This window comes from Aptenodytes patagonicus, chromosome 15 (genome assembly GCF_965638725.1).
Source record: "Aptenodytes patagonicus chromosome 15, bAptPat1.pri.cur, whole genome shotgun sequence".
NCBI lineage: Eukaryota > Metazoa > Chordata > Aves > Sphenisciformes > Spheniscidae > Aptenodytes > Aptenodytes patagonicus.
The window spans coordinates 1491096-1506352 of record NC_134963.1 but is presented as its reverse complement, the minus strand read 5'-3'; the positions used below and the strand labels follow the sequence as shown (position 1 = coordinate 1506352).

At 45.8% G+C, this 15257-nt stretch overlaps 1 protein-coding gene across 20 annotated transcripts in view; it reads left to right on the top strand.

The window, feature by feature from the left end:
- Positions 1-15257, top strand: part of FBRSL1 (fibrosin like 1) — a 561550-nt gene that overhangs the window by 491321 nt on the left and 54972 nt on the right. For all 20 annotated transcript variants that reach the window (XM_076353190.1, XM_076353207.1, XM_076353200.1 and 17 more), the window contains one exon: positions 10343-10388. In XM_076353190.1, the coding sequence (XP_076209305.1) occupies positions 10343-10388 (46 nt within the window). The remainder of the gene's footprint in view (positions 1-10342; positions 10389-15257) is intronic.

The following is a 15257-nucleotide window of genomic DNA, read 5'->3' as shown; positions in this document are numbered from 1 at the left end:
CCATGTCCCTAAGTGCTTCATCTGCTCGTCTTTTAAATACCCCCAGGGATGGGGACTCCACCACTTCCCTGGGCAGCCTGGTCCAATGTTTAACCACTCTTTCAGTAAAGACATTTTTCCTCATGTCCAATCTAAACCTCCCCTGGCACAACTTGAGGCCATTTCCTCTCGTCCTATCGCTTGTTACTTGGGAGAAGAGACCAACACCCCCCTCGCTACAACCTCCTCTCAGGTAGTTGTAGAGAGCGATCAGATGCTGGCGGGCCGGCGGACCAGTCTAAGAGCTCTCGGTCTCTTGGGATTTGCCTGGGATTTGCCTTCACGTTCAGGATGAATGCACCCAGCACGCTGCAACTTTGGGTGAAGCCAGGGATGCGTTTTGTGTCCAAACTGAGTCGTTTTCTGCATAAAAGGGGAGCCTACTTCAGAAGCCCCATCCTCCTCCTGGATTGCACAGCTGTGAAAGGAGTGGACCTGGGAAACAACGGTGCTTTTGTGCCGCACAGTTATGTGTTTAACATAATAAATGTTTATTGTCCTCTGGAGCAAAGGAGCAATAGGCTAAATTATAGCCCGGGGAGGGAAAGCTAGAATCATGAGATATAGGCTGTTAATTATCTTTTTTTTTAGCTGTCATAATGTACTGGCGTTTGCCTGCAGCACACCCCCTCCCACTGCTCCATTACCTCCACCACTACTATCTCTAAAATATCTGCTTCCCGTACCACTGTGCCGCCCTCCTCTCCGGCCTCCTGCTCTTTCATTTGTAAGGCATCTCCGGCCTCCTGAGAGATTTGTGACTTCTCTCCCAGCAGCCGCTTACGGTGATAAAGGCCCTCAGACTACCTCTCTCTGATTAATCAGCCCTCGTGCAGCCTCGATAGGGTGTTAATTTGTAAACTCAGTGGACAGGCAGCCGTGATAAGCCTCCGCAGCTGCTGTGTGTCTGCTGGGGGGGGGGAGGGTGGGGGGGGGGGGGAACAGATAAGGCTTCAGCCCTGGGATGCAGCCAAGAAATATTTTGGAGCAGTGAATTAGAAACAACAACAACAAAAGAGCCTTCTGCAGAGGCACTCCTTTGAGGTTGCTGCTGGTAATACAGCAAGTTTCAATAGCAGCAGACAAGAGCCGCCTTCCTGATAAGCTCCCTGACCCCGCAGCCCAGGAAAGGGCCACATCAGGATTGCATCCGTAACTGGGAACTTCTGTCGGAGGGATGTTTGTGTGTCACACATCATGGTCCGGGCTAGGAGGACGATGCAATCTTCTCTGTATCTCATGTATTTATTGCAGTTAGCTTGATCCTTTTCAGAGAATTTGACGCTGGTTTGTCAGAGGGCTGTCTGGCAGGACATGTCACCTGGAAAAAAGGGACGGACACAAAAGGCATCCAGAACAGCATCCATGTCAAATGATTTTTGAGCATCCCCGAATGTTTGCTGTGTGATGTGGTTCACATAAAGTGCTATACAGGGTCCACTACGTATCAAGCATATGGATTAAAAATGAGAAGATAGCATTTCCCCTAAACAGCAGACCATCCTGAGTGGTCTGAGACCACAGAGTATTGCAGTGGTCTGAGAAATAGCAAAGCATGGTGTTAAGCTCTGAAATACCTAGGCAGATTGGAGCAGGCTGCAGTGATGACAGGCATGTATTCTGCTTACCTGTTCAAGGTGGTTATGTCGAATGTTTCTAGTGTGCTTATGCAACTTTCCCTTTTTTATTGAATCAATTATGTTTTCTTCAGAAATCGAAAGGAGGAGATATTTCACTGAATTTGTATCAGCTCTTTGGTTCAGCTGAATCCTAATGATTCTGCCATTGTTGGCCTCCCTAATTGTTCTAATATTATCTGACAACACGCAACAGACCGTGGAAGCAGTTCCTTCCCTGTCTGCCAACGCAGGTTGTTATTCAGTACGTTTTTGAACTGCAGCAATTCTCAGACAGACAGTGACCTTTTTATGAAATCAAATGTCTTGCAAAACCCTCTTGGTCTCTGAACTGTGATTTATAGCCATTTGTGTTGGAGAAGGCTGCAGGTGGGATTTGGGTGACATAATTGTTAAAAGATAAAATAAAATGAAGGTTGCCCTGCTGGTGCAGTGATGGCAGGAGCTACGGGAATGAATTGCTTGGCAGTGCAGAGCCTGGCCCTCCTCCTCCCGCCCTCCTTCGTCGGTTGCCAAGTCCTGTCTGGCAGGCCATTACAATGATAAATGCAGGTAGCTGGCAAAGACCACAGCTGAGAGTTTGTTCTAGCGTGCCAAGCCCTGCTTGGCATTCCCAGTTGGTGCCAGCATTTGCACTCTTACTCAGTTTGACGGAAACCAGGACATGAGGTGTGAATTTATGTCCGCATCCTTCCAAGAGAGAGTTGGGATAATGAAATGCCAAGGCAGCCCTGGGAGCAGCAGAGTAATTTGGTAGGTACCAAACAACAGTCTGCCACCTGTCATTTGCAGAACAGTCCCTGCTCTCCCCCATCACTCTTCCTACAATGCAGCCTTTGAATTGTAAGAAGTTTTAGGTAGTTCTGCAAAGAGCACTCTCCATTCCGTTTGATTTAGTGCAAATAAAAACCCGTATCCCAGCCAAACAGGTAGCCTGGCTAGATAGTTTCAAGCTGTAATGACAATAATACAAACTACTATACTAATATGTTACACAGCATTCCCAACTTTTCGTATTTGTAGGCAGGTTTTCCCCTACATCGGCAGCAAAAGCTAAATTGGTAATCAAGTCGGTGGTTGCCTAAGTCAATGTCTGGGTAATGGAAAAATGTTACATGTAGAAGTCCAGGCTGAAAAGCCTGCCTGTTCAGGAGGGGGATCAGCTCTCAGGAAAAGGTGCGAGATCTCTGTTGTTTGAGATGTTTAAAAACAGATCGCACAAAGCCCTTTTATAAGCGTGTCATGGAGAATTGTTTTTCACTGGCTGGGGCATGTATCAGTTGCCCTTAACAGGAACACGTTGCTGCCTCTGACCTACGGTGAGAGGTGCAGCCTGATGCAGTGACACCTGGAGAGGACTATCCTCTGGATGCCATTCATAGACCAGCCTACCTGGAAGCTAAGTCGATAGTGTTGTCTATGAGCACAGAAGTAAAAACAACCCAGTGTGAGAAAAAGAAGAGCAACATCTACTTCTTATTCTGCTTTTTCTTTTTTTCCTGCTAACCATAACTGGCACTCGCTTGGTGGGAATAAGCCAGGATGTGGGGCATGCAAACGTAGTCATGGGGAAGTCAGTGCTGCTTAGAACGGAAAATAGCCAGGAGTGTAAAATCAAGGTAGGTTTTGATGGCAGTTTGGGAGCTGAGGTTTGAGAGAGGAGGATGCTGAGATAAGGACCAAATGCACCTTAATTTAAATTAGGACATGCAGGCACAATAACATTAAGAAAGTATTTTGGCTGGTTTTAATGAGTGATAGCTGGAAATTTTCTTTTCTGGTCAGTGTCTCTGCAAACAGCTGAGGGACCTTTTGCAGCTGTACGACCAGCGTTGGTGAGGCTCAGGAACTCCCCAGCTTCCTCCCTTCTCCTTTACTAAAATTTTTTTCAGTGCATGTATTTATTTATTTATTGGAGCTGAGCTGCAAAGGAGAAGGAGTTTGATCTTTTCCTTTGGGAGACAGCAACTGCTCAGAGGAAGATGAATCATAAAGCATGGCTAATGGAGGGAATAGGAAAGGAAAAACTCTGGGCTATAGCCATTCTCCAGGGGCTGGAGGGATGGTTTGAGAAGAGAGGGAAGAGGAGTTAGCAAGCCTGTGCCCCGAGGCTCTGATAGCAGACATGCTGTAGGTCAGGTATCCCGCTGCTTGCGGAGCATTAGGTCACCCTTTGTCACGGTAAGAGGCACATCTGTGCAATAAGCCGACAGACCGCAGCAGCATATGTTTAAGAATTACAGTCGCTGCCTAATCTAAACTAGTTTGATCTATCCCAAATAGATTGTAAAGCGATGAGGAACATGCTCTGGATTCAAAACGGTGTTATTTTAAGCTTATCACTGTGTTGCCAAAAGGGAAGGTCCAAAGCAAAACCGTAACGTCGAACTTGCGGAGAAGCAATGGGCTTGGCTCCTCGTTGCCCTGCGCTAACTGAATCAAACTGTCTATACAGCATTTCCTTCGGTGCCTTCCAGTCATCATCCATTTTGCCTTGCTTTCCGTTTGCCATCATGCAAAATCAGTGTAATTCAATGGTGAATTGGGACCACTGATCTCTGCTTCTAGGCTCTCTATGGCCTAATTTAATTCTCTGTTCCCAGACTTGTGCTAGCTTCTCAAAGGGGCTGTTGCAAAAAATAGTCATGGTTATATAAACTGCTGAGAGAAATAAGCATTCTTGGAAGAAAAAGTGACGAAGAGAGGAGTGCATTGTGAAAGGCCCTTTCCAGGACTATAGCAGTACTGAATATGCATGTGCTAAATGAATGCGAGGTGGGAACCTAAACAAATATGTTGCTGTATGAAAGTACAGTTCAAGAAGCTTTTTGTTTCTAGTGGACCTTCGGCAGAGTGAACTTTCATGCAAGATATGGAAGACCCATCGGTACCTCTCAGAGGAGACCTTGAATCAAAATTGAACTAGAAGTATCTGGGGTATTTAAGGCAATGCCATTTCAATAAGTAGTTGCCTGTTGAGGGTGTTTGTGCTGCATGTTTCACTGTGACATGTTAAGGTGTAGCTAAAGGCACGACTGAAGTTTTAGGATTGGAGATATGTCTGGCACTCATTCTTGCTTAGGGAATATTATTTATTATTAGTCCTTGTTTGCATTGGACATGAACAGCCGGAATTTCATAAGTGATCCTGACCATCAGCTGGTACTAGATTTTTCAGAACAACCTGGTCACCGTTCAAGTATCTAAATGGATTTTCAGAAATGCTCCATACCCGGTAGCTCCGGTCAGGTTGGTGCCCCACGGGCAGCTGCTGAGTGCTGAGTGCCCTTGAAAGCCCAGGCTATAAATTCTGTGTGGAGGTCTCAGGAGGGAAGGGGACAGGTGAACCTCTTTGCTGTTGGGAGATAATCACAAAACACAATGTGGATTTGTAGCAGTCCAGTGTGTAGCCCGTTCCCCTTTGCTTAATCCCTTACACAGCTGGGTTGTGCTCTGTCCCAGCCAGCCGTGTGCCACAATGCTGGATTTTCCTAGAAGGTGTCACAAAAAGGTAGCTCATGTACTTCTTACTCCAGCTTTTTTTCCTGTGATGGTGTGTGAAATGACTGACTTGTAGGTCTAACTTTTCTTTTGTCTTCTTAATCAAGCTGTGATTTCCCTCCAAAAATAATCCTGGTTTTGAAAAGACCGTATGTTCCCTTGAAACATCCCCTCACAATGCAGGCAGTGTTACCCGTGGGTTGCTTCTATATCCTGGTATGTGTTGAATACTTTCTTGGTCTTAAGGGTGAATTTTAGTTTGTTTTTTTTGTGTGTGTATGTGATTTCTGGGCTCCTCTTGCACCTTTCCATATGCATCAATTTCCATTTCCTATAGAAGAATCACAACCCAAACAATACCTTCCTGTTTTAGTTATTGTTCTCATATTACTGAATGAAGGGGTCTGGTATGAATGACTTACGGAATCAACTGGAAGCTAGTAAAGCAATACTGACATGCTGAAATTCTCTGCTAGACAAGCGATCAAGTGGCATCGGAGTGGTAGGTAAAAGCAGGGGAAACAGATCAAAGGGAAGAATGAAAATTGATCCAAAATTTTCAGGTTGTGTCCATGCTTTATGCTGAAAGTTTCTCTAAGCGTATCCAACACTTCTAGTTTGAAAATCTCCTGGAGAATGATTTTCTTGAGAGCTTTTTAGTGCTTGCTAAGTTCAGTAACTGTGTGAAAACAGCCTCTCTTGAGACCGGCTCTTGGCTGTCTAGAAGATAGGCAGCCATCCAGAAATAAAATGTAAACTGTATTTTACTGCCTCCTTTTCCTTCTGCCTACCATACTGGACTCAGATTTGGAGGGAATGCTTGGCTTTTGCCCTCTACAAAACATCCATACCAGGTCCCTAACGGCACGTGCTCTTGCTCCTTGTGAACCAGAACTGCAGCCTTATTAGCAACTTCCCAATGTCTTGTGATCAGGCGCCTCAACTATCAGGCTTGGATCTGGCGTTCTGTGCTCCAGGAGACTGCATGAAGATCTGCAGAGCTTCTGTTGTTGGTGATAAGGAGCGTTTTTATTCCCTGTTACCCATTTTATAGGCTACAGAGAAAGGGGGGGGGGGGGGGGAAGTAATTATTGTGAGGCCTGACATAGCTTATAATGCTGTCTCTGTCAGATGATGTTGTTCTGTTATATATAATCATTAAATTATTAATCTGTAAGAGCTCTTACACCTTTCAGCTGCCCTGGGTTAGTGGGAGCCAGGATGAACGAGGCATGGACTTCATTATGCCTCACTGTTCACCTTCAGAGTAGAGGGTGTGCTGCATCCTTTGTGGTTACCACCTTACATTTTGACGAAAAAGCTGTCTTTGCTAAGCTTTTAGCGCTGAAAATTGAATCAGTGTTTATATGTGCTAGCTTCAAGGGAAGGAAGGATGAGGGACTGGAGCACCACTCCTCTGCTTGCTCTTGGATCTGTTTTGAGACTGTGGCAAACTTTAAACCTATCTTAAAATAAGGAACAGCAGTGAGGGTTGAAGATAGTTTGAAAAATACACTGGAAAGAGAAAACATATGCCACAGAGTGTGGTGCAAAAGTCATATTTCATGCATGACTTTAAGAGAATGTTAATAAGGATTAGAACCATACTTCAGCAGAATAACAATCAAAGAAGTGTAATTAATTTTTCTTTAGAAGAAGAAAAAAGCAAAAGCAGAAGAGGGTAGAAATGTTGTTTTTCTCTGCAGTGTATTCAGCCTGGTTTCAAACTGTCACAGAACTGGCTGGAGACATTTTCCCCTTTAGATCTGGTGTAGAAAAGAAAATCAAAATAGGACAGAGAATTGCTGACTGTTGAATAAACCACAAAGGGGGACCTGCAAGGCTTGGTGCAGATCTTAGCATGTCATCGAAAGGGTGCTGGGTATTACAAGTTTCAGCAATGTGAGGCTACCTCAGAAACTCTGCCGCTCTCCAGAATCATTTGTGTGTGTTTCACTGTTGGGACAGATGTTAGATATGCTTAAAATGCAAAGGTCGTTATTGGGGGTGAGGGTGGGACTTTGCAAGCAGCAGCTTTTATGAAAACGTGCCGGTCTTAGGCTCTGCTGTGGTGCTCCATGGGGGAGGGAGATGAGCAGCAAATGTACAAGGAAGGCTAGAGGTGTCTTTTGTCTGAGAGCTTCAGGCCGGGGATGTCTCTCTGCCTTATGCAGCAACAAAAAGGAATTTGGGGGGCAGTGAAAGACTTGAGGGGTGCACGGAGCTGCTCCAGCTGCCCTCGTCCCTGAGGTGGTCCTTCAGATGGAGACACGCAGAAGGCAATGAGAGGGGAAAAAAAGGAAATTTCTAGTTTCATTTTGTAATCCAAAAAAAGTGTGATTTCTTGGGATGGCTTGAACCCTTCCGCATAAAGGACTCCAAACGCCCGATTTTGCTCACAAGGGAAGAATTCCACTTTTTTTTTTTTTTTTTTAAATCCCTTCTTAAACATATGCAAATGATTTGCTTGAAACAGCAGAAAATTTGGGAGGGGACTTGTTTTAGCAGATGCGTTGGTTTACTGGATTTTTTTCACTCATTAGTGGGCTCCCTCAGACACATAGGTTTTATTGTATGCTTCCTTTAAAGGGTGACTGATGGAATTGAATGATGTATTCAGGCTCTTCCTCCCCCAGCTTCCCTCCTGCCTTTACAGCAGCTCACAGAATATCCTATAGCACAGGCATTCACTGTTTCAGAATGGTGCTCATGCCAAAAACTGCTCAGATCTGGAGCTAGAAATCACCAGAAGTGAGAGCAAAAGTTACTGTAAACTCCAGGTGTGAAGGTTTGTGTCTGTAAACTGTGGCTGTGATGTTGAAAACTCTGCTCTGTAAATGTTGACTGATTGTTGAAGGCGGTGCCACATACTGATATCAGAAGACTGAGCAATAATCCGTGTGGTTTACTTTCTCTTAAAACTGAATTTTCTTGCTTGACTTCCTTAAACGTTGTTTTTATATAGTCTGGACCTGTAGCACTGAGATCTTTAGCTCACAGCACCAGTCTATATTAAATCCTCGATACTGAATTACGCAGAAGGGAGTGAGCTGGTGGTTGCCATAAAGTGGTGTCGGCAGGACCCAACTTTCCAGACCAGGCGAAGCATAAACCTTCTCCCAGCTGGGGTGGCTGCTGCTGCCGGAGCGGGTCCTGCAGCCAGCGGCTTGCTCTGGACGGCACCCCGGGGAAGGGCAGCTCTCCCGAGCAGGCTGCCGGCAAAAGGGCTCCTCTCGTGGGCTGCACACTCCGCACCCCGGCGTCAGAAACCGGCACTTAGGATTTGTGGCTCAGCTGCCTATTTACTGCTTGGGCTTTAGTGCAAGCCACGCCGAAGTTTCATTGCCTGTAAAATGGGGGAATCTTATTTATCCACCTGCCACGTGTCCTAGTGCTTATTGGAGTGCTTTGAGGCTAGGTCCTGGCTTTGTGTAAGCTGTTAGTATGGGTGAGTTCCCAGAGCCTGCAGATGTGTTCTGCATCCGTGGTGACTTTATGTTGATTATAAGTGAAAAATCTCTTAACGATGGGTTGTAAATTCAGAGTTGGCTGTCAAACGTTTTATGCACCACTGTTGTTGCTGCTGTGTGACGCTGTTACACTTTCTTTGCAAACCAGCCGAGGCAAAACCTTGTTTAATCCTGGTTCTTCCTCTCTTTAATCCATGCAGTGAAGGGATCGTGCAGGTAACTGATTTTCCCTAAGATTTTAGGATCCTTTTGCTGAGCTGTGTAACGATCATACATGCCACAGCTACACGTGCAGCTTTGTCGTGGACATGATTCAGAATTTTTTTCTTATGTGTCTCAGCCTCAACCTATTTTTCATGTTATTTTCCCTCTCTTTTTTATGCATTTGCATTAAGTAAGACATTCAGTGCTTGCAGTGCCACTTTCCTTAGAAATAACATTAATAGATCACTCTCTTGCTTCTTACTATAGCTCATGCAGATATTCTTGCATTTTACTATTTATTTTTTTCCTTCTGAGTCGTCATTTTAAATATATAACAATGTAATACAATTCATAGTGCTCTTTATCATGCAAATCTCCCAAGGCACCTTAGAATAAAATCAATAAAATAAAAAAGAAAATCAACTTAGTTCAGCTATGTGTTGAATTAATTTATTGTTTTTAAAGCAGAGCCAGGGAAGAAAGGTTTTTTTCACTTTCAATATCTTTTGCTCTTCAGCTTTGTACTTCACCCTATTTTATTCATGCAGCAGTCAGTGCCAAAACGTTGATGATATTTTCAGCTATCTTACAGATAGTAGTAATGTTGATCGTGCTCCCTGCTCCCAGACCAGCTTTGATTCTGTAGAGGCTACCTGCTATTTTATCAGATAGCGAGAAGGAAAAGCTTATGCTGAAATAGGTTGACTGTTTGATATCAGTGGGGGGAGGGAAGGAAGCCATCAAATTAACTCATAAAAGCTTTATTTACGATGAATGGACTTTTTTTCCCTGTCTGTCATTATCATCTTGTCTGTAACCCAGTGACCCTGATTATCATGAAGCTGTTTACAAGGTTTAGGTTAATTGGATTTCTTTAACTATTTCCCAGAGCTGTGAGGAGCACAAATACACTGCCATGGAGTTCAAACAGCATAGTGCAACCCAGTTTGCAAGGAGACGGGCTTCTTCCAAGAGGAAGTCGTTTTATTTCATACTCAACTAAGTGCATAGCAGCATGTACCTATCATTTGGCATAATATTAAGTAACACCCTCTTTCATACGGATGTGTTCGGTTGCAACTTGTGTTTCCAATACACAAATTACATTTTGCATGTTCAGCAAGAAATGAGCTTATTTTCAATGAGAGAGGCTTTGAAATTTATTTTTTCCTTCAGCTTGATAGCAGTTTCACTGGTTTTGTTTTTATATGAGGAATCATGGATAAAATAGCTGTGCATTGCATGGCTGCCTAAATAAACGAGACAGGAGGATATAGTTGGGTGAGATCAGGACAGTACTTGTATATGCTTTGCTTTCATCTTAGGATGCATGCTTTTTCTTTAATGGCACAACATTGCACCCTCCAGGTGCAATGTGTAATTGCAGGTCTACAGATAACCGACTTGTTTTATGAGCTGTGTTTTTTGTGAGCAAGCCTTCCTAAATTCTCCTTTAGTATTACTCACCCTCTTTTTCTCTTTCTTTTTCAGGCTTCTGTAGGCTCTGAGAAGCTGTTCTCCCCTGCAGCAAATAAAGGTAAGTGATCTGGAGAAATGCTTTCCTTATCCTAGAGAAAGAGTTTTGAGTTGTGAATCTATATCGCGCAAATAGCAGGACATCAGTTTTGCCAGAGCCTTTAATTTTGCCACACACATTGTCATAAAGATCAGCTTTACAGGCTTGTGATGATTAAGTTAAAATTTAGAGCTGCATTGTCTCAGTGTGGGGTGGGACTTCTTCCCTACCAGTCAGATTTGTAACAAATGTCTTAGGGAGAGGGATTACTGACAAAGGAGAAGTCAGCCTTTACTGCAGGGGATATGCTTTTCCCTCTAATACAATCAAATCCTCATTTCTTTTAAACAAATCAATATTTCAATGTTATCTGTATTATCCTTACAAGGGCTTGCACATCCCTCTCCTGCCAGTGCCCACAGAGCATTTGTGTCTGTACGTCTTGGTTCTCCAAAACGAGGTGGAAGGTGCTCAGCGTGTTGCAGGGTTTCAGCTCACAGCTCCCACTATTACTATTAATTAAGAGTTACCTGTGATACGCGCTGGGTGTTGCTAAGAGACTGCGCCGGTTCAGATTCCCCTTGGGAGGTACAGTGACATACCTCTAAAGACGCCAAGCCCTCCTTTGAAGGCTCGGTACAGCCATAAAACAGGGCTACTCTAGTTTCATGTGTTCCCAGGGATAATCTCACTGGGATGGATACTGGGCAAAAATACTGAAGAAACAGCCTTGGAGAGGGCAAAGTGTGGTACATGGTGGAAAGCACTGAGCTGGGAATGGTTCCATTTTATCATGTGAGGAGGTTGGTGGTGTGGCTCTGAATGAATTGTCAGGTCGCGTGGCTGTTCTGCAGCGTTCCCAGTGTTGAGCTGCAGAATAAAATCAGTTCAGAGCAATAATGAATACTAGGGACATGCAAATACCCCAAAGAGGGGAGATGAGGCCCATTAATAAGAAGTGATGAAATAACCTTCTTGCATTATTTCAAGAGGGCCAAGAAAGGAATAATTTGCAGTTGTGTAGGAGTAGGTGCTGGCCATGGAAAGGCGTTTTGGTGGTTGTGTGCTCCATCACCTGGATCCAGGCCCGGTTTATCGCTGGGCTCTTTAGCAGCGGTAAGTATTAGGAATTCTCTTTCTTTCCAAGCTTTGCAGATTTTCAATGCCAAATGTGGAAACCGATGACAAGCCCATTATGTTATTACATTTGCAGATATTTTTATGAAATTATGCAGCTTTATCTGGGGGAAGGAGGGAAATTTAAACAAATGGTGGGGAAGAGCATTTCTCTTCTTTCAGCCTTGGCTCGTTGATAAGGCAAACCAGATTGCCCATACGGCACTGCCTCAGCAAAACAAAAATCTTGCCATCCTGCATAAATGCATGGCACAGAGATCTGCTGGAGAGGCTTATGTTGAAGCGTTAGCAGCTTTGTTGGCTCCTCCTCGTGCTGAAGCCTGAGATCCCCCACCCCTTCATATCACGGAGCAGCTCAGCAACATGAGTTTTCAAAATACCTCCCTATCAGGAAGTTAAATGTGTGAATGGCTGTGAATTTGCTGTCTTGAAGTCTGTGTTCGCGGCTGTTTATATCCCTGTAACTGTTCCTGTTTGATTTAATGTGGGTGTAGACGTTGCCAGTTTTGGGAAGATTTTGGTTCGGATCATGGTTTTTGTCTCAGACTTCTCTTTTACCCTGGCCCTGTACTGGTGGAGCTTTGCTGATCGGCATGGGCTGCGATCGCGGGCGAGCTCTGCTGGGGGCTACCTCAGCATTTGGCACTTGTGTTGAGAGGTGAGAGAAATTTGCCTCGGCGAGATTTTGCACAGAAACCCAAACAGCGCTAAATTCTACCCTCGCCCTGTTATCAGTCCCGCAACGCAAGAGCCAGATTTGTCTCTCGCACATGCAAATGAACGCCGCTCCAACGCGACCAGGCTCGGTGATGCCATATGGCCAGGAGAAAGTGACTTTCAAAGCGTTGTGCTTAAATTCCTTTTGTGAGATAAGAGCGTTGATTTAAGGCCGGTGTTCTCCAGGGCTGGAGCCATGGTGGCTGCGCGGGGAGGGGATTAGCTCAACACGGTTTCCTGATGGGCACACGTGTGGCACGGCACGTGCTCGTCCTCTCCCGTGGGCATTTGCACTATGCCCTTCTTTTGTAAACACTTGCAGCCTTTTTGGAGAGATATTAACTAGCAAATCTGCAGCATCCATGCTACAGCTTTTGTTGAAGGTAACCAGGTTTTTAAAACACAATAAAGTGGATTCATTGTCTGGTGCAACTCTCCCTGTTCCCACAAACTTTCCCTGGGGATGTGTTTGGCCCAGCATATTTGTTTTATACCGTCCTAGTTTATCAGCAGCTTAGCAATGCAATTAAGTATTAAGATAGACAGGTTTCGCTTATTTGAGGCTGGAACAGCTGTAAAACGTAACCTTTGACCATATTTCACAGCTACATAAAAGGCCTGAGGAGCAGCATCTTTTGTCTGGGACTCTCTGGGTAACGTTTGTCTTCGCCCCCTCCCTGCCAGGGCTGCGGCGGCAGCGGCGGTGCTCCTCCTTTTGACACCAGTTCATCTGCAACAACAGATGCACGGCGTAGATGTCCACTTTGGGGACTGGTCGCTATTATGCGGCGGAGGGAGGTGTCCTGACCCGGGGTGACCTCGGTAGTCACAGCTGTGAAATAGGCTGAATGAGGCACTTTGAGCTTCCAGGAGGAGAGGAGATTAAATCCTCTGTGTAAGGAAATAATAATTAAAAGTAAAAGCAGAGAATCCCTGATCTGCTGTGCTGACAGGTCTTTGTTTTCTGACGCAGAAAAACGTTTGTTTAGCCAACTTGTCACTGCAGCACAGAGTTACAAGGGCATTTGCTGCCGAGAGCCGGTTGTTACATCCTCCTGGTGAATAAATCGATAAACAAATAATAAAGGTCTGTTTGCTCTCTCATGCAGCTCCTTTCTCACAGGAATCTCCTAGCCAGTCCTTTGCTTTTTCTGAAGGGCAAGTGCCATGCAGGGCAGGGGAGGCGTAGGCGAAAGCCGGATCCGTCCCTCTGTGTCGGAGTGGATGGATGAGGCAGAGGGAGTGATGGTGATCGATAGGAGGGCAGATGGGTTGTCGGTCTGGGGAGGCGAGAGGGACATTCACCCCTGAGTCACTGGAAGGACCTCTGCCTGCCTGCTGTGATGATATTTGGGGGCGGGGGGGGGGGGGGGTAGGGTAGTTTGTATTTGAAGGACTTGAGCGTTGCATTCCTGCTGCTGGCTCCCTCCTGCAGTGGGCTTCCCTGATGGGTCTGGCTGGAGGCAGTTGAGCCTTCTCCCGCCTCTCCTTGCTCCAGACCTGCTGTATGCCAGGGAGGGCGGGAGAGGGTGGTGCCTTTTCTACCACAATAACCTTGCAGCTGCAGCCCGGGAGACCTGCTGAGTCCCCAGCGTTTGAACCCAGGGCGGTTCAACTGTTGCGGTTAGGGTGAAATAGGCATCTTAAAGTAGATGTTTCCCAAATAGCTTTGGCCAAGGGTCCTGATGAGGAAGATCTCCATCGCAGAGTAAGTGCAGGCGGGGCAGCAGCTAAGGTGTCTCCGTTCATAACCCCGGGCAGGCTGTGGGTGTGGAGGTGCTGCCTGCGAGATGAAAGGGGTGTCCAGGAGCGCCCAGGGCATCAGCCAAGATGCCCATGGAGGAGCCAGACCTGCACAGCCACCTCTGCCCTGCAGTCCCAGGGGGCACTGGGCAGCAGCAAGGGGACAAGGGCTTTGAAGTTTGTTGAAGCTGGGTACATTGCTACTATCTTTGGATCAAAATCAAGCTGGACACAGAGGGAGCAGTGTAATCCATCTGTCTGGTGGCACGGAGCGACTGGCTGGGACCCAGCTCTGCCCCAGGCTGGTTGGGGGCTCACTGAGCGCCATGCCTCAATTTCCCCCTCCTGCAAAATGAAGACTAATGCTTGTCAGCCAAGTGCACTGAGAGACTTAATGAATGTTTATCAAGCAATTTATCAAGAGATCCTTTTAATGAGCAATTCCATAAACAGTGCAAGGCTTCATTTTCATAGCAATAATAAATGGCAGTGAAAATAAGTCTTATCCTTCCCCCGCATATGCACCCCCCAGGAAAAAAAGATTGCTTACCCTCCACTCTCACTTCTCCCTGGGTTTCTAGGCGGAGGGCTTTGAAGTGCTATCTTTCATCAAGAACTGTACACATCCTCAAAGCTCTAAAGCTCACAGCCTGTGTCTTATCCCTCTGACAAGAGGGAGGCAAGCTTTCTCGGTGTGCAGGTCGTAATTGTCAGCCATGGGATGCACCGCAGCCACCCGCCCCAGCAGACTAATGCAGCTTATGGTTCTTTGAAGTTCCCTCCCTTTATTTTCTGTCCTCTTGACCACAAAACTGTGCCTTGGGCCAGCAAGAGACATTTCTTGTTCAGAGATGACACTGAGCCCTGACAAGCACATCTGAACTGGAGAAGAACCCTTGTTCCTCTGAGATCACTGCTCCATAATGTTGTTGCCTTAAGGGGACTCTCTCTCCTTTTTCTCTCTGCTTCTTCTCTTCCTTTTTTTTTTTTTTTTTAATTCAGCACTAAACTGTCACACTAAATCATTTTAAAAGCTGGAAATACAAAACCTCCAGTGTAGGACATGCTGTTAAAAACTGATGATTATTACTGCGAGATGGGGTGAGAGGGGAAAGGAGGGGTAGGGGCAGGATGGGAGGGCAGCAAGTCAGCTCTCCAGGAGGAACCTGTGAGTGCCCGGTGAAGCAGAAAACAACCTGAACACAGCTGAGCTCAAAATAACGTGCCTGGCACAGGTTTGCAGCAGCACAGCTTAATGGTTGCTCAGCGCCGACAGGGGAATCGAGAGCCCAG